The 19,269-nt window shown below is 40.7% G+C and overlaps 1 protein-coding gene across 1 annotated transcript; it reads right to left on the bottom strand.

Moving 5' to 3' along the window:
- Nucleotides 1–380: 380 nt before the first annotated feature.
- On the bottom strand, nucleotides 381–18,842 carry LOC121296118 (protein HID1-like). Its single transcript, XM_041221337.1, has 19 exons — nucleotides 18,455–18,842; nucleotides 16,816–16,965; nucleotides 15,951–16,121; nucleotides 13,127–13,243; nucleotides 10,269–10,375; nucleotides 8,715–8,831; nucleotides 7,971–8,196; nucleotides 7,120–7,176; nucleotides 6,834–6,974; nucleotides 6,441–6,531; nucleotides 6,119–6,270; nucleotides 5,914–5,992; nucleotides 5,468–5,632; nucleotides 4,617–4,844; nucleotides 4,257–4,408; nucleotides 3,856–3,933; nucleotides 3,565–3,656; nucleotides 2,921–3,079; nucleotides 381–2,330 (listed from the first exon to the last, which is right to left on the bottom strand). Exons 1-19 carry the CDS (start codon nucleotides 18,518–18,520, stop codon nucleotides 2,267–2,269), a joined length of 2,412 nt encoding a protein of 803 aa, XP_041077271.1. The 5' UTR covers nucleotides 18,521–18,842; the 3' UTR covers nucleotides 381–2,266.
- Nucleotides 18,843–19,269: the final 427 nt, after the last annotated feature.

Raw genomic sequence — 19,269 nt, 5'->3', positions numbered from 1 at the left:
TGCAAGGTTTGCTGGGGACAATGTAAAATAGTACTGGAAAGCACAAAGGGCAAGATTCGATTTTGGAAAAGCATGTTCTGTAAACTAGCATTTTGTAACCTGGATTAGTAGACCTCCAAATCAGCCAATCAGTGCTGTTCATTAAGAAAGTTAATGTTAATTAATCGTCTTTACAATACTTCCCACTTCCAAATAAGCCAGGGAAGTCAGACAATACAGTTGGTGGAACCACAGGAAACTGAGTTAATGAATGTCAACAATAAGGAGGTGAGGAAAAGGACACTAGAGAACTGGTTAGCACTCCTTTAAATCCACTGTCTCGGTAACTGAAAGGAAATCTGTACCTAACATGAGTAAAAAAGGACACACACAAGTTCACGTTAACATTTATAAATAATTTATAATATACTCTACATATCTTGAAGGAGACATTTCTTTAAACGTCACACAGATAGATTTTGTTTGTGAAGAGAGAACACACTGGCATTTTTAAACCACAGACCAGCACCACAGCAGCACTACTGTTAATCTCATCAGTGGTTTAACAGTTACATCCCAGTCTGGTCTACTGTTACAGTGAAGTTGTCAAATATTGAATACTTTATAAAGGACTGGTGCGACCACACAGTACACATATAAGATTAAAAACAACAAGAAATAAAACAATGAGCTAAAAGTGAGTTTTACACCAGTCTGTTCAGAGTTGCGGTTTTAATTAAAAATAATAATTAAAAAAAAAAAAAAGTCAAGTTCAGTTTTTCAGCACGTCTCCAAAACATTTGTTTTAAATCTCAAAAAAGCACATATTAAGAATGTATCTCTCTTACCAACAAAACATTCAACTAATTTCTGTGCAAGTTCATGTTAATAAACCTTTTCAGAAGTGTTCTGCCGATAGGTAGGTTTCTTCACAACCCTTAACAAGGTATCATCAGTTAAACATCCTGAAAACAAATGGGAGAAAGCTACACAACAGAAGCATAAAAGACCATTTAATGAAAGCACATCAAAATTGTGAGTTGACTGACTATAAAACATGAAGCTCTTGGTCTGTTTTTTTTTTTTTTTTTTTTTTTACATCCTGCTCTGAAGAGCACAAGCCTGTTAAAAGTCAGAAAGGGGTGCCATCTTTCATAAAAGCCAGCCCCATTAAAATAAAAGCAGCAGGATGTCACGTACAACTGAGCATCGCACACACACCTCTGCTGCTGGAGCAGTCGGAGTTACTAACAGGCATACAACTCTTCCACACTGACATTTCAACATCGAGAAGGTCTTTTGACAACATTTGAAGCTGTGTTCCCACTTGTGTATTCCCTTTTATAGGTACCGAGAAAGCAGCTGTCGTGAACCGAAGTGACTTTGTTGCCAACAGATACCTACGATGATATGAATCTAGACTGGCCCAAAAAGTGAACGTTTCCCTTGAACTGCCACCCATTTCAAAAACCACAGCACACTTTTTCTTCTTCCTTTGTGGCAGCAACACAGAAGTCTTGCTACGCTATTTGACTGTGTTTGATAACTAATGAAGAAGTACTGCTATTCACTAAAGAGAGCTCTCATATAACAGCTATTTCATTACTAAATTTGTGCGCAGTAGTAAAGAATTCTGCTACGAGTAGACACCACTTACTATGAAGAAGGATCATCTCTTTGGAGAATAGCACCCAGTTTGGTTTCCCTTTAAGCAGTAAATGCTGCCAGAGTCCACTGTTTCTCATGGTTAGTGGTTCTGCTTTGCCTGTTTGGACTGTGCAGTCCCATTCTGTGGCTCTTCAATGGAATTGCATGTTTTCAGTACAGAGTGAGTCGAAAAGTGATCTATGTACAAGAGTCACTGTAAAAAAAGTACAGGGGAGATATTGGAATATTGGAATATTTTGTAATTATTGAATTTATTATTATTATTTTTTTTATAATACTGCTGCTCAATGGCACATCATTATCGCACAATTTCATGCTAAATGTATTTATTTATTTTTGGCAGTACTGCAATAGTACGTTACTGTTGGTCTCGGTATGATCAGCCTCTACCGGTCACTCAAAATCACTAGGGGATATGGCTACTGAATCACTGCCCTCAGCTGTTTTATAGCAAGAACAGCAGCTGGGTTACCTCTCCCCTTTCAGCCAGCCTCGTTCCCCTGACAGACAGTAACAGGAGTGATGTGATGTTTCATAGAAACTGAACCGTGTGCTGCTAGCAGGGAAGCCAAAAAACACAACAGTCCTGTTTGTGCCGCTGGCTTCGACGCGCTGCCTTCTACACTCGCTGGATTTCAAAGAGCTTCACGTCTGTGTCGTACCAGATCGGGGGGTCCACATTGCTGGGAAAAACAAGCAAACACAGAAATGGAATGAAACAATTAATCAACCAAATTATGTGTAAGAGCCTTTCATGGTAAAGCCTTCTTAAAAGTGCTTCACAATCAAAAAAACGAATAAAAAGACAAACAAGACCAAACAATATGAGAACTGGAACAGAATATAAAAAACATTAAAAGATAATCACACGCCAAAGGCTTGAGAACAAATAAACTTTCAACCAGAGCTTACATTTTGCCAGGGATAATCACTGGCAAAGAATTCCAGAGCTGGAGCATAATGGGAAAAACTGTGCCTTCCTAGCGTGACGCTCCTACCAGCACTGGTAAAACCAGTAGCCTTGAATCTGTCGATCCCAACTAGGGGCCAGGGTAATATTGTACACAATTACTATACCTCTTTATCAAGTGTATAAGAAATGCTATATAGAGTCACTATTTCAAAACATAGCAAAGGATGTGAGAAGACTCTTCGTCTTGTTAGCTCTTCAGCAGCTACAGTTTACTACTACACAGTGCTGAGCCACATCGCTGTCTGCTTCACAAGCCCAGAAATCCTCTGCACAACACTGCAAGCCCCTGGCTTCTCTTACCGCAGGTAGATGACTCCCCACATGTAGGTACGGAACCACACGGCAGTGCCCGAGTTTGCCTGGTACTTGCGGATCAGGATGGGGTGTGGCACTGGCAGCAATCCTACCAGAGTCCCGTGCTGGAGAAACTTGAGGATCTCAGATTCATCCGTCAGACCCCTGGGGAACAAAACACCCCAAATGAGGGACCCCAATTCAACGCGTGCTCATCACACATGACTTAGGTAGCTTGGATAATATTAGAGGGTAGTAAATTAATGGATTTGGTACCAGTAGTTAAATCAATCATTAGAGTAGATTAACTTTTAAGTACTTGTCTTTTATTATTTCATGACAATTTATTTAAAGGGGCCTGTTATGAACATAATGTAACACTACAGTACACTGGTAAAATATAAGTTATAGTAATACAAAATAATTAAAAGTAAATATAATAAAAGAGATACAAAAGTGAACCAAGAATAAGGTCATACTTCCAGTAAGCAGTTTTAAATTAAGAAAAAATATATTATATAAATTAACAAATGAACTTCACTCTGAACAATTAAAATGGGCAATCTAGTATATTTTAGTATTGGGGTGTATTACATAGAGTGCAAGATGACTGCAAGTTCTTTCAACACAAAGAAGAAAGTTTCGCTTACTTGTCAATGCAGATTTTCTCCACTTGAGGCACCAGGACCTGCAATAGGCGCATGATGGTCTGCAGGGGCAGCTTGCACTTCCAGGATAATACCTGCAGGTTTATAAAACGGGCATTTAAGATCACAGGAAAGAAGGAAACTGTACAGGTACCCGCTTACCAAGAACACACATAATAACAGATATCTTTAAAAAAAAAAAAAAAAGTGCATCTGCACACAAAGTTCAAAGATACAAACACAGAGACACAAAAAGTACAGTACAAACCCAAAATCTTTATATTTTATACACACCCAGTCTGAGGTGGGGGTCCACTGACTCACACAGGACGTGCTGGACAGACGCCTTCTCTCTGGTTTGTCATAGAACACCTGAGGGACGAGAGGGAGGGAGACAGTGACGAAATGAAAATACCAGTTCGATGTGTTTAAGGAAGAACCTCCTACATAGAAATCAATGTGTGACCTACAGCGGCGTCAAGTGAGGGCATTGTGAATTACACCCTGAGGGGACAGGATATGGGGGACAACAGGTAAATACATGAAATAAATAAATAAATAAATAAATAATGGACTCATTCCCCGAGTTAATATTTAGCCTCAACCTTGCTGTGCAAAAGCTCTTCAGATCCCGGGTCTCTCATCCCCTGTACCCCTTACTCTCCCTACCTCGCAGCCTGCTGTCATGACTATACCTCATCGTCTCCGGTCCCAGCGTTGGATTCCGTGTCGCTGGCCCCCGCGGCCCTGCTGCTGTCTAAAGGGCTCTGACTAGGGTCTGTCGGCTGCACTGAGATCATTGTGCCATCTTCTGACACCTGGGACTTCTCCGTCAGCTTGTCAATACCTGAGAGGGGGAGGGGAGGCGACGGGTTAGAAAAGGAGTCATCTCGTTGCTAGAAGGAAATTTCATGACTGCTATCGCTCCACACAAACTGGAGTTTGAGAAACAGTGCCACTAAACAAGCATCCCTATTTCCTGCATCGCGATCTACTTTCTGCGATTTCCTCCCTATATACGACAGCCACTTTCTTCCGCAGTGCGCACTGGGTACCTGGCGTGGTGATGAGGCTTATCTTCAGGGTGCCTGGCTCAGCATGAGCGGCCGGCCGCGAGCCTTTCATAGACACCCCCTCCTGGGAGTTGGTGCGGGAGATGGGCTCTGGGAATGTCTTCTTACGCTGCAGAGCTCTCTGAATGGAGGAGGGGTCGGTGTGCAGGTTGGCAAGCTGGTGGAACACATTGCGTTTGCGGATGATGGCGTATACCAGGTTAGAGTTGCCTGGAGGAGACAAACACACACACACACACACACACACACACACACATTACCAAGCAGGAATGAAGACGCTCTAGAACAATACTGTCAGTGGGAAGAAACACTCTGCAACACTGAAATAAATAACAATCCCAGTTTTGAGCTTCATTTTTTTTCAATGCAGCCACTTCATTGAGGGATAGGAACATGCACTGTCATGATCATTGTAAAGATACAGAAGTCCTTCTGCTTTCTCCTGATAGTTGAGGAATAGTTGCACACAGCTCTGGCACAGTTTATATAAGTCTAGTGGATCATACATGGCAGACCATTTTTACAGGTTTTTTTTTTTTTTTTACATTGTATCTAGAATTCTGAAAACTCTCCATGGTAGAACATGCAGCAAAATAAATGCATATTATACTTTCACAAAGACACAGAGAAACGTGTGTCAGATAATTTAACATTTTGTCAAGGGAACAAGATAAAAAGAAGGAGATGCGAGTTCCTTACCATTCAGGTAGTATCAGATGGCATTCTCTTACTATTAAAGGAAGACAGACTGGTGTGTGTGGCTTTGGAAGATGCCACAGGGGGAATAAAGATACAAACAGAGAGCTGGGTGCTGCCAGCAATGCTTCCCTTACCATCAAACTGGTACTGGATGATGTTGTTGAAGACCTCGAGCAGGAAGAAGACGAGGTGGTGGTTCTGCGAGGCGGAGAACAGGAACCAGCTGGTGGAGAAGGCTTCCAGGAGGTGCAGCAGCTTGTTAGCCGACACAATGGAAAGGCTCTTCAGGTAGGGGGACACTGAGGGGGAGCGACGATGGACAATCAGCATCCGGTACTCAATCACGGACCGGTAATAAAATCGACAAGAATCGACACATTTCAAATACAATTGAAAACATGCAAAATAATAAGTGTCTTAAAACCTCCTGATTTTATTGATTGGACCTGCAATGTGGGGCGGAGCTTGCCAAAACAATAATAGAGCAAAATGACAACCCCTTCATTAACAAGTTTAAAGCATGGGGGTTTTTGCATGCAATGCTGTCAGTGCCCAGCAGTGACTCGAGAAGCTCACTCACCGTTAACAACAATCGTCAGCAGACAGTCAAAGAGAGGCTGAAGCCGCTGGTGACCGCTGGTAATGATCTTGTGGAAAATCTGGGAAGCAGACAGCAGGGTGTCAGTTTCATAGGTAATTAAGTATTTTTTTTACACCCATTATTTGTAATGGCTTTAATGTTCAATAAGGTGTTTCAGTGGTGTGCCCTGAGCACAGCTACTCACTACGATGAGCAGGTCAGCATGGGTCCCAGTGAAGACTGGGATGTCCATTGGCACTCGCACGGAGTAGGGTTTGTTTAATCGCACCCCGAAATTCCTCTCCCCGCTCAGCAGCAGCAGAATAAACACTCCGATGTGCATCAAGCCGACTCGGGCTGCAAAACAAACAGCCAACGTTTAGCCTCTGATTGGTTAAGAGATCTTTAAAATGCAAAACCTTTCAAGAGAGAATAAAAGACATTTGCAATGGCAAATATAAAATCGTGTATTCTGATCTGTTGAGAATCTGCTTGGGAATATTTTTAGCCTTTCTGTCTGTACTCACACTGGTCTGCCTGGGCATCGTTCAGGTAGAAGAGAATTGGAACCAGGATATCCAACACATCGCTGCTCTTCAGCACGAAAAACAGGAATTTCTGAAAGAGAAACCATTACTGTAGACTAACCAGTCCTTTTAGGCTCCCATCCATCATGCATACTAACACGCAGGCAGTAAAACAATCTAAAAGGTTTTGAGGGGGTTTACAAGGATTTATTGTGTGTGTACTGAATTGATAAGGAAAGCCTGGAGAGGTCAAACTCGTACAATGCCCAGAGCCCTATTTCCAGTCTCAACTGGAATGCTCAGTTGACTGCTTCTGGGGTACTAATACACTAAATCTGCTGTAGTATACAAAGTGCTGAAGACTGAAGCAAGCAAGCTGGCAAACTGCCCTACCTTGTTGAAATCACAAAGTTTCCAGAAGAGCACCAGCAGCTCCTGGTGGAACTGGATCTTCTTGGTGGAGTTGGGCAGATAGGTCTGGACCAGGGGGTTCGTCAGCAAGTGCGCCACCCCCTTCAGAATGAACTGGAAATCCTGGGGGCGATGAGAAAAGGGCAGCGATTGAAATACGGCTTTGCTGCAGGCACTGATGAAAGCATTTGAAACTTGCAAAACGGAGACGGGCATTGCCCAGGCAGATGGCATGAGGTACGCAGAGTTACCTGGTTAGATACCTTACCTCCTCTCTGTGGATCCTGGACAGGTAGTTGACAAACAGGTTATCGGGTCCCACAGGCTACACACAAGGAAAGGGAAGCAGAAATAAAAAGAAATATTCAGCTAGAGCCCACAGGCAGCAACGTTTTACTAAGCAGCTATCAATGTAACTGTGATGAGTCAAAGGGATTTCGGTCTGTGATTCAGCCTCCCGACAGTAGATGGCATCAAACCAACTCGGGACTTCCCTTACCAAGATCTCGTGACCATGGCAAAAGTCATCTTTTGAGGGGCGGCACCTTGGTGAGGGGCGGAAGTACGAGTATGTAAATTCCAGCCACTGGAGTCAAGTGAAGGATAAGGACACTTGTCAGTTGGGGATTGGTGTTCCACTGACTACAGAGGCGGGACATTACATACTAAAGGGAACGTACTACTGTGTTCGGGGTTGGTCCCAAAGTAAAATAGGAGGAGTAACGGGTGGAGGGAGAGACTAGGTTGGTGCAGCGGGATTTAAAAAAAAAAAACACTAACATTTCTTTTGTCTTTTTTTATTTATGTATGGTTCGCCACGAAGACGATTAAAGACGAGTTATCACGGTCTGTTTTGGATTTCACCCCTGCACTCCTTCCCTCACACCATTTTGTTTTCTTTTGCTATTTAATTATTTTGTTGCGTATAGATAATAAAAATAAATTATTTTATTTCTGTACACATAAATTACTGTCTAGACATTCCATTTAATACACTCTCGCCTCACAGTAACTTTAAACCACTTTTTGCTGTATGTGGGCGCCTGTACATGAGTGCATCTACAATTCTGTAGAATCTTCTGAATGGGAAAAGCAGACAGATGAAATGCTGGCTCTTACGTCCTGGTCGTCCATGGCGGCGGTGGTGGTGGTGCCGTCCAGGGTGGGGCTGCCTGCCGCCGTGCCGCCCTCGTGCTCCAGCATGACGATCAGGACCTGCCCTGCGTGCTCCACCAGCTGCTCGCGGTAATCCGAGAAGAGCAGGTGATTGTACGGGATCCCGTACCCCACAGGATCATAGGCACAGACCACATTGAGCAGGGAGGTGAAGAGAGGCAAGGCATGTCTGTGGGAGTGGCAGGGGCAGAGTAAGAGCACACACGCACAGACGAAGGCTTGGCTAGCGCGATACAGCAGGGTTAGAGAAACGCAGTAGAACCCTTAGAAAAGCATGCAGTTTTATCATGCTTTTCCCATGGTTATACTATGCATTTACCATAGTTCACCCTCGTTTGCTATGTTTATTAATGTGCTTTACCGTAACTCGCTATGTACAATGCTTACCTATGCTTCACGATGCTTTCACTGTGCTTTAGTACACTTTGCTGTTTATAAGGGAACATTTCTAAGGGAAGCTTACTTATCATACTGGCTGAATGGGACAGACTCCTTCTCTCGTTAATGATAAGTAGACAAGGCACAAGGTACCTTGTAAGACATTTTGCTGCAACAAATTATCTTAATTTCTGTCATCCACTGGTGCATAACTGACCAGAAAGCCAGTGGACGGCAGTGCCTGGACCCTCAGGCAGTGTGGCTGAAGACCCAGCTGCAGTGTTAGTCCCTGGAGCGGCGAGAGCTCACCTGTTGTCAGTGGAGCAGAAGAACTGCACCCAGGGGTTGAGGACGTTGCTCTCAGAGGAGGGGGCCAGGTACATGGCCTCTGAGAAACAGGTCAGCAGGAGTTTCAGCAGCTCTGTCCTGAGAAAGAGAACGGAGAGAGATTGTTCAGGAGCAACAGGGGATATATGTGTGATACACACACACACACACATGCATAAACCTATATATAGATAAATATAGAGACATTTACATAGACAGATTACCTATAATCCTATAGTTACTGCTTTCTCCCACCTAAACTCGTTAGCTGCATGTACTGTAAAGCCATCATTACTTGCGACAAAAAAATATTTGGCGAAGCATACCCACAAAATGTTGGCGACCTGTTGCAATATATCAATACACTTGCAATACGAAGTATGTATTGTTAGTGGAATTTGATATTTGTGCCAAAAATGTTTGCGGTTTTTTTTTTCATATGTGAAGAATGCATAATAAAAAGCTTGCAAATATTTATGGCTTTACAGTATTTACTTACTCTCCTGAGCTTTACCCTAATTAGTGCACAGTGGTGCTGCACTGATGAGCCCCAAACAGGGCGAAACATGTCTGCAGATACTATGCTTTGACTTTTAAAACACTGCCTCGTAAATATGGCTGCTCATTTGCTCAGTGCATTTTCTCAGGTACAGCTAACCAAAGATATTCTATTTATTTCTGTTCTATTAAATGGAATATCTTTGGAAGTATTTGCACTATGTGAAAGGTCAAAGGGCATTCAAACACTGAAACTCAAGTTGCTATTGAAACAATTTTTAAAAATGTACCAATGTTCTATAATTGTGTTGTGAAAATGTGCTGGAAAAAATGTAACAAGCAGACAAAAACATATATTTTTTTTAAAAAAACAACATTGAGTGACAAATTCAGCGACATTTTCAAGTTTTGTAAAACTTTTAAAATTATGTTGACATACTATTGAAAAGGAACGTGCAATTTCCATATTTTACATTTCTAGTACATGTCAATGTACAGACAATGTAATGTACATAACTCAAACACCAATCATGAAGTCGGTATTTGTTTGACCCAGTTGCCATAGTACCCAAATGCACAGCTCTGATAAAAGCATGACTTTACAGTGTAAAACGCTGTAAGGAAAATAAAATATTTTTTTATTTTTCACGGTAAATTGCAAGAAGCTGAAAACAACTTTTTGTTTTCATTTTTCATGGTTCCCAAAACATTTTTAAGATGGAAAACTGTCTATAGATGGAACACTCCCACCCCTGTAGACTGATTTAGTTAAGTATCTTCAAAGGTTTTTAAAAATACAAAAAAAAAACCAAAAAACCCACACACCTGCCAACTTACGATATCTCCAGATTCTGATTTGCTCAAGATCTTCAGATTGTCCTAACCAATGTTAAATCACAGTTGCATAAACAGGTCTCCTGGTACATGTTAAATTAACAGATGCTCCCATTCCTTTATTCTAAGCACAATGGCCACGCTGTCCCTCAGTCCTCAGCGCTGACCGCTCGTTCCAGAGCGAACCGTTGCTGCTTGACCCACCTGTTGAGGTCGTGTACGTAGTTGAGTGGTGGGGAGTGAGCAAATCCCACTCCAGCCTCCCAGATGTACTCACAGCTGTCAATGGAGTGGATGTCCTCAGCAGTGTCCTGTAGCGGGAGACTCTGGATTAATCACGACCTTCATGTTTTTTTATGTTTTTTTTTTCCTCGCTTCCTAGAAAAGACACTTATGAAGATTCAAACATGTCCTGTTGACAACTGGCATGAGTAATAAAGTGCACGAACGAAGCAGCACTAAACATATACAGAATGCTGGGTGTAGGTATCTCCATTCATTTTGAGTTCAGCCAGCTAACTCTGAGCAAGTTTACAAAAAGTACAAGAAACTTAATAAATTAACAGATATTTTATGAAAAAGTCTTGTTCCATAAATCCATGCATTTAATGTCTGTCCTTCTTGACTGTTTGTCATACATACATATCTTGCTTATCCTTACTTCAACATGCATTTTTATGAAAGGAAAATACAGCTGCCAAGCAAGGGATTAACAACTTGATCAGATATTGACTCTTACGAGTTCAGTAACAGCAATGGTGGGCGTGCAAACTGTTTGCTAAACATACTTTCACGTGTGTTGCTTATTCTTGAAATTTTAAAACTGCATTCACAGAATCACATTGGCCTCAATTCATAACACTAACTCAGAATGACACTGTAAAGCTACAATAAACCAGTGACCCAGTAAAGCACGGGACCCACAGATACTTGCTAAGGCTTAGCCATCTGATTGCAGCTAATCTCTGAATCTTATGAGTTGAAATTTACAGCCCTAGTCTACACCATATCTAGGACAATGCCTCATCCTGCCTTCTTTAGACACAAGACAGACCCGGTTAGCTAAGCTGCATTAACTGACTTCACACAAGCATACGGTGCATTCCACAAGTCAAGCTGTAAACTCTGCCACAGACTCCACTTAAGGGGAATAAGAATGCTATTAAAATGATGTACTCTTGACCAAAATTGTGTATTACTAACTGTGAGCTTATTTATATCAACTACATATAACAATAAAATGCCATTCCCAAATTATCACTTCAGTTTATTTTTGGAAAACAGTTAAAAATATATATTTATTATTAGAGAGCCACAAAATAATACTTTCCTTACAAAAGTAATATGAGAAATAATCCTTGCATGTCTCCCAGTTAACTTTACAGTGGAGCTGCTAACATAGCAAAGACAACCAAGATATCCAAGATACTAACAGAAGTGTCCAGAGTCATGTGGAGAAAGCAGGGGAAAGGTGGTGCCTTGCACTGTGAGAAACTCCATTTTAAAACCGGTCTTGCAGGAAAGTGCAATAGCCTGTAACGGAGTTGGGGTTCGACAAATCCACCTGTAATTGGCACTAGACAAGCTGTTTGTGGTGCTCAAACCGGTTTAGACAAACTAAAAGGCAAATCTCAGCTGCAGAAAAGTTATTCATAACAGGGAGGGAACAAAACAGGCAAGAGTAAAACTAGTGCTGTGCTTTGCCATGTTAACTAAACACCTTTGCAGTTTCAATAGCCAGACCATTTATAATGTGAGCATCCCACAGGAAGTAAAAAATAACTGCTGTTATTATTATTATTATTATTATTATTATTAGTAGTAGTAGTAGTCGATAACCCTTTCTTCAAACAAACATTTTTGAAATTCTCTGTTTTAAAAGAAAAATTGAAAAACTAAAATATGAATTGAGGGAAGACACACTTTGAAACTAACCATTGTAGCACTGTTATATAACTCCATTAAGAAATGGAATTTGAAAAACAAGACAAGTTAAACTGCCTCCTCATTGCAAGACTGTCATTAAGCGTTATCCATCTTGCTGCAGCTTCATAGCAAGGTTAGCTGTATAACAAAGGTATCGTACTGCATGGCCTCTCAGCATTTGGCCTTCAGGAGATTGCCTCAATTACATAAAAACCTTGTGGTGCATATTATTTGCTTGTATCCTACAGCCTGTGACATTTCTTTTAGTGAGAAAGTCAGTAGCTCTGTCAGACTGCCCTGACCAGCAATGCTCTGTTTATTTAAGAGATTAGTAATTTCGCTAAACCCAGTTGATAAACAGAGCCTCTTAGCGCCAGCTGTGAGCCACACATTACTGATTAACAAACTCAACCCAATTAAACAGAGGCAATGACACAAATGAGGGGCGTTACAGTGACAGAGCTCAGGTTTTCACTCCTGGAAGGACACACTAATACTTTGGGATCAGAGGTGTGTTTTCTCTTAATATTTCTTTTTAGCTAATGCGTAATCTCATAGCTATAAATCAATCAACCCTGAGGGCTCAGTCTTCAAACATGTGGACGTGCAAACAGTGGGAATTAACTCGAGACACTGCCGGCTCGTTTCTGCAGCAACTGAGAATCTTCTTCCTGGATCCAAGCCTGCGGGGGACTTGAAGTGACATGAGAGAAAATAAAAGCAATAGAATAAACCCTGATACCCCTGCTTCTTATATCTCAACATCTTGTTTCCCTCTCTAGCTTGATTAGCGAAGAACAAATATTGCATTGGTGTACAACTGATTGCAACAAATATTTTCTTATGCAGATGAACGCATTCCTAGATCGTGCTAGACTAAACTCCTCAGTCAATTAAGACTGATCAATCTATATATATATATATATATATATATATATATATATATATATATATATATATATATATATAAAAAAAATATATATAAAATGTCAATGATGCAGGTAGATCTCCCCGGTCAGTTTAGGAGCTACTACATGCATGCTGGTTGATTCCGCTCAGTTCCACAGTATGGTGGTAAATGCATTGTGTTCTGCTATTTCTGCTCGAGTGAAGGGGCAGGTTCAGGCAGTACTCACCAGGCTGCCTTTCCTGTGGCTCTGAACGGTGAACTCCGGACAGAAGAGAAGGTCAGCGATCGCCAGCAGCAGGGATTCGGCCAGGGGACGGCCAGACTCATCGTCACCCTCGTCTGCCTGCAGGACACACAGGGGACAGGGTGTGAGAGGGATTCAGTTTCAGTGCAATGGCTTGTATTCCGAGCGGGGTGATGCACAGGGTAGGGAATTTGATACAAATGTGCATTAAAAGTCACACCAACTTGAAATATTTTTCTAAAGACAATAACACCACACTGCAAGTAGGAAACAGCCACAGATATTTGTTTTCTAGTTTGATTGGATTTCTATTGGTTTATTTACTAGTTTTGTTAAAAAATATATATTCTTTTCAGAAATTACACAACACAACGTAATTTGAAATCCACTTAAAAACATGCAATAAATAAAATGGTAAAAGTTGCATGCAAATCGTTGGATGTCAGTCACGAGCAAACTGTGTGTCCACGTTTCTCAGATCTTCCCACCGCGTACAGACAACATTACATGAATTATAAAAATCTTGCAATGAAAAGTACAGTACATAAATAAAATGCATCTAAATAATCCATTGTTAGCCATCAAGTTCTGTACACAGTGAAAAAAAGACCAATCAAACATGGCCCACAATTCAACAGCATACAGCGGACACAATGTAGTTTATGAAATAGGTGTGGAGAAGGGGGGCTGAGATCCGGGAGAGAGAATGACTCACCAGGCTAGTTAACACATCCTCTGTCCATACACTGAGCTATAGTCAGAGCACTCAACGTGCCAGTATTAAAGCACTCAACATGCCAGTATTATCATCAAAGGCAAGCTTGTAGCGAAAACTCAAAGCATTATTCTATAAATATACTTCCCATGTCGTTACTGCAAATGCAGGGAACTACTCTAGAACTGTCTCAACAAGGTTCATCCAAAACAGCTTCTATTCAACACCTACTCCTGGGACAGCCCCAATGTTACAATTTTAATCTGACATGAATTCCACATAAGAGTGACCTTCCTGCTGCTTTCCTCACAGAACGCTCCCTCACTCTGCCACCAGAAGCTATACTGTGGGGTACTCAGAGAGAAGATTTGTGAGGTATTGAATTACACACACGCCACTGGAAAAGTTAATCGACAATAGCAAGGACCAGCCTCCACAGGAAGGGAGAGATTTTTTTTATTATTAAACCCGGTTTGCAGGATCACATTAATCTGATGAGTCATGTCTCACTAGATTAAATCATTACTTGATTAAAAGTAAACTATTAAAGCTATTTTCATACACATTTCTTTATTTATTTAATGTTTACGGGGTGTTGCTTATAGTCCACTTCTACATTTATTTTTCCTCATAAATTTGAGCATTTATAAAGAATTATAAAATGAGCCTGACTCAATTATAATGCCAACAGGAGCAGCTTCTCTTACTCCATACACTTTTGGAACTTTAAAAGAAAGGGATGTTTCTGATTAGAAAACTGTTAAAAATAGAATTATTATTATTATTATTATTATTATTATTATTATTATTATTATTATTATTATTATTATTATTATTAATACCGAAAATTGACTGGAACACAACTCTAACATAGCAGTCCTGGCACCCATCCTTAATTATGATAGCAAGGCACTTATAAAGACTTTATCGTTTCTTATCTGTTGTAAAACTGCCATTATACCTACTAAAGTGGGCCCTGGAAGCCAACAGAGGAGGTCACGTGCTGCCCTTTCTCTACCTACAGCCTCGTTTAAAACTCAAATCTGGCCCTTTGTGAACAGATTAAGTGTTTAAGGATTGTTTTTTTTTTTTGTTACCTGAAAATTTCGCACTGAGTTTAAGATCTATTTCTGCAGCCTGACCAAACCCATCCAATTCTTTTTAAAGCAAAATAAAATAAAAATGTAGCAGACCTGTTTGTACAGAAGTTAAACTCGTTAAAACCCCTGCTGATTTATTTTATAATCCAAGACAAAGAAGTCGTTGCTAGGCAAAAACAATAATAAAATTTCACAATCGAGATAAGCCTTTTACTCTGTAATACACTTCTATTTTCTAGATTTGGTCAGATTTCCCATTTGATCAACTGCATCTTAACTGACCGGGCAGAAACAAGGCACGTGATTGTGTGCAGGCCTCCGTTTTTACATCAGGCATTCACAAAGTCAGGACTGCAACACAAGAGCGCTCTTCCCTTGAAGTAAGGCTTGGGTTGCAATTTCAGAAACTGTTTTAAAAGCAGGAAAAGGGATTGCATTGTAGTTATAGCTCTAAAGCAGTACCAGAAACCAAGACAAAACCACGATGAAGATCATTTTAGTCTTTTGAATTTTTTTTTTCAGTTTTAGTATAACACAGTCATCAATAGCATGTATGTGTTTGTCAAAGGAGTGCTAACAAAATCCATGCTGTAACACCAGCACTGTTACCACAGGTCTGTCTTTGTTTTTCCTGAAGGTGTTTTGGCTGTTTCTTTGCATTTTATACTTAAAGACAACATTGCACATGGGATGCTACAGCTGTTGCTTCCTACTCACTAAACCATCCCACTGTTGTAGTTCAAACTCACTCACTCACTCACTCTAGCAGCAAACATGTGACCTACTATAGAGAAAAGAACCAGGATGCTTCAGTTTTAGTGTTGCATTTGAAATATATACACATCCTGAATTAACATGTGGTGGGGTTGTGATCTGTACTACTTTCCCCCTGGGGGGGTTGGTTAAGTTAAGACTATCCCCTTGGGACCTGTGTCAAGGTGATAAGCATGACAAAACTAGTGAAAATGCTACCCGTCCCATTGAGACTCACCCCAGCTCGGCCGGCCCCCGGCACTGTGGACCAGAAGAAGCCCCTCCAGTCTGCGTCCTCAAAGATGTAGGGCAGGATTCGGGTGAGCAGCCGGGTACAGTTCAGCACAATCTGCTTCTCCGTTTGTGAGGGGCAGCCCGACTCAGCGGCCTGGACCAGCTTCTCCACCGCCTGCCAGAGACATAGCCTGTCATGACAGCTCCCATCTCTCCTCTAAACTACCACAGTACTGCTCATAAGACTTTTTACTAGCGCTCCAGAGATGAAAGGATACAGTTTTAAACCCACTGTAAAGACTAGCCCGACAAAAGAAATAGCAAAACGCTGTGAACGTGTTTTACAGGGAGACGGAAGAAGAAGCAGCAGCAAAGAGGTTGTCCTGCTTGTCCATCTCCACTACAGGCTTGTTTAAACCTGACCGTACAGAAAAACAGGTTGTCTGTTGCCACAGACAGGTGGATTTGTAATGTTTTGTGACCTGGCCAGTATTAACTATCAAAAGATCGCTAAGCAATGGTCAGTCAGGAGATGTGATCCACAATACAGGATGTGACCAGATACCAGGAAAAAAACAAATCTTCAACAACTAAAAAATCTTCAACACCAAAGTGGCAGTGGAGTGTCCCAGCCCTTTTCCTGCTGTTTTGAACCCAAACCCCCCACAAAAAGAAAACTGCAGCACTGTGCTGACTGACAGCTTGTCCTGTGCGCAAACATAACAGCTGCTCTGAGCTCCTAGGTACTCATCAGAACACATTCACCCCAACACTACTAGCTCAGCTTGTGTACTTGACTTGCTGTAAGCGAGTTGATTAAAACGAAGCACATTTGTGATGAAATCACTGAGTTTCATCGGTGGCTGTACCTTGTAACAGAGGGTGGCTAGGTTTGAGGGGGACTCCTCCCGGACAGCTCGAATCTCAGCCGCTGGCACCAGTGCAAACACATCCTGCACTGAAGTGACCGTGTCCGCCCAGAACTGGTCCCAGAACGCATCATCTGTCGCTTCAACAGGCTGCAAAAGAAAAGAGGCTGCTGCATTCAATAGGAGAGTAGAGGAATGGTGATCACACACGACGGGGGAGTCTGAATATTCGAATAATCTAAATAAAATGACTACTACTCCAATACTTTGACCACTTTGAAAAGTAATATATATATATATATATATATATATATATATATATATATATATATATATATATATATATATATATTTTTTTTTTTTTTTTTTTTTTTTTTACTTCGAATACATTTCCTTAGCTGTTTCTTCGCTGTGTTACTCTTATTACAGGTCGATAATTCGGGTTTTCGAAAATTCGATTCTTAGTATACTCGAATATCTTAGTATTTAAAATTCTCACCCCTATTAAACACCTGGGCATGACGTAACGTCAGAACAATGTCACTTTGGTTCATCACACAGCCACTATTAGCCGTTACCGTTTATTTATTTGCATGAACAGTAATGCAACACTCCAGTTCCTAATCGCCAATACAGAGAGTAACCCGCAAATGCAAATTAAGTTTGTGCCACCTCCTTATCTACATGCCTCTCATTTCTGTTCAGACTTCAAAGGCTGTATAGAATTACATAAGTATAAGGAACATGACAAGATTATTGTGCTACTGTTTTACTTTTCCAATCCAAGCACTTCTTGTGCAACAACTCCACGCTCATGGTCTGCAATTATGCAAGTGATTTATTTATTTTTTTGTGAAATAATTTTAATATTATTTTATAGGATGCAATATGAGTCGTTGTATGACTATATTGCCCTTCTATTATATTTTCCAGTCCGCCTTAAAGGCCCCCCGCACAAGCCGCAATATGGGCACTTGAGCACTGGTTAAAAACACCCGTAAAATAAATAAAACACAGCTTTGCACGATTCATCCCTCGAACTAACCAAGGAGCTAACACGTGCATTTGCAATAACCGTTTAAAATATTATGGATTTTATTTTTAACATTTCAACAAAATACCGATTTATTTTTTTTAGGACCACCATAAAATACGATTGAACCTTATCATAACACAAAAGCAGGAATTGAGCATTTATCAATGTATTTAATTATTTTTATTATTTATAAATAAGTTCAATCAATGCATCTTCCGAATGTATATTAACACAGTGTTGCAATTATGCAAAATTATGCTGTTCGTCAGTTAAGTACACTACAACGTCGCATTTTAGTCTCAAAAAACAAATATATAAATAATAATAACTATAATAATATGAGATTCATGCGTATGTGGAATTTAATTAAACAAACACAAATCGTACATCAGAATCGTATAACTATAAGAAAACGTTTTTTTCTTAAGAATGATCAAAGAGTAATCTATTTCGTGATGACATCCCTATGTTGTTGCCGTGCCACCTGCTCCGTTCCTCCTCTATCTTAATTGCAGGACTAGTGCAAGTCTTTTTTTTTTTTTTTTTTTTTTTTAATGATTTAAATAATTGCATCAGCTGCCGTTGGTCTTTATTTTCGTTTACCTGTGTTTTGGTGGTAAGCTGTATCACTGCTTTTCTGAAGTTAAGTTTAGAGTCAGAGTTGCCCATTTTCACGCTGCTGTGCCCTCGTTGTATATCTCGCAGTTAAACACCTCCAGCTCTGCGCTGGGGAGAAGGCAAGTGAGTGTGGAATAATATGCAGGATTCGGGATTCTGCATCAAAGACTTCCGGGTTCCATGCTCTATGTTGTTTTTGTAAGCCTAGACAATTCAGGTAGGTTGCCATGCCAGCTGTCACTGTTTCTCCTGGATCGTCACGGTTTAAAGAGTGAGGTGTCCAGGGAATTTATTATGCCTTCCCTGGACACTAAATGACAGTAGTACCATAAATGAAGCGCAAGTTAGATCAATCGGGATACAATATTACTGCAATAGACGGGCAATATTTGTTGTCAATACTAGTCTATAGTAGTAATGTTATCACTGTTTCCTATTTGGATGAATGTAGGATTTCTAAAGAGAGTTTTCATTTTTAACAACACCCCTTCTGTCCGTAGGTCCCGTTTTTTTGTACCTCCGAGGTGGCAACCCGAATTTCAGGTAGGGTAGTTTCAGCTACCTTCATTCATTAAAACTTCTGCCGTTTTTCTCCCTCCATTTATTCACTTGCAAGCTCAACTGTACCCAGGAAAGCAAACAAAATATAAATAATAATGTGTGACTAATTGTAAAACTCCATACCCTGACATAAAAACTCTACTTAAATGTACATCAAACACAACAGCATATACAGGGTGCACACTAACACTCCACTATACCAAGTTAGCAATGGCCACTGCAGTGTGTGGTACTTGAGC

Source organism: Polyodon spathula, chromosome 21 (genome assembly GCF_017654505.1).
Source record: "Polyodon spathula isolate WHYD16114869_AA chromosome 21, ASM1765450v1, whole genome shotgun sequence".
NCBI lineage: Eukaryota > Metazoa > Chordata > Actinopteri > Acipenseriformes > Polyodontidae > Polyodon > Polyodon spathula.
This window is presented reverse-complemented; position numbering and strand designations above follow the sequence as displayed.

Bases quoted from the DNA above. Each gene is read 5' to 3' on its own strand.
- LOC121296118 (XM_041221337.1), bottom strand. From the start codon at position 18,520: ATGGGCAACTCTGACTCTAAACTTAACTTCAGAAAAGCAGTGATACAG. The intron at 8,832-10,268 runs GTGGGTCAAGCA...TCTCTTTCTCAG, and splicing joins TACGTACACGACCTCAACAG to GACAGAGCTGCTGAAACTCC. The intron at 6,975-7,119 runs GTAAGGTATCTA...CATCGCCCCCAG, and splicing joins CCAGGATCCACAGAGAGGAG to GATTTCCAGTTCATTCTGAA.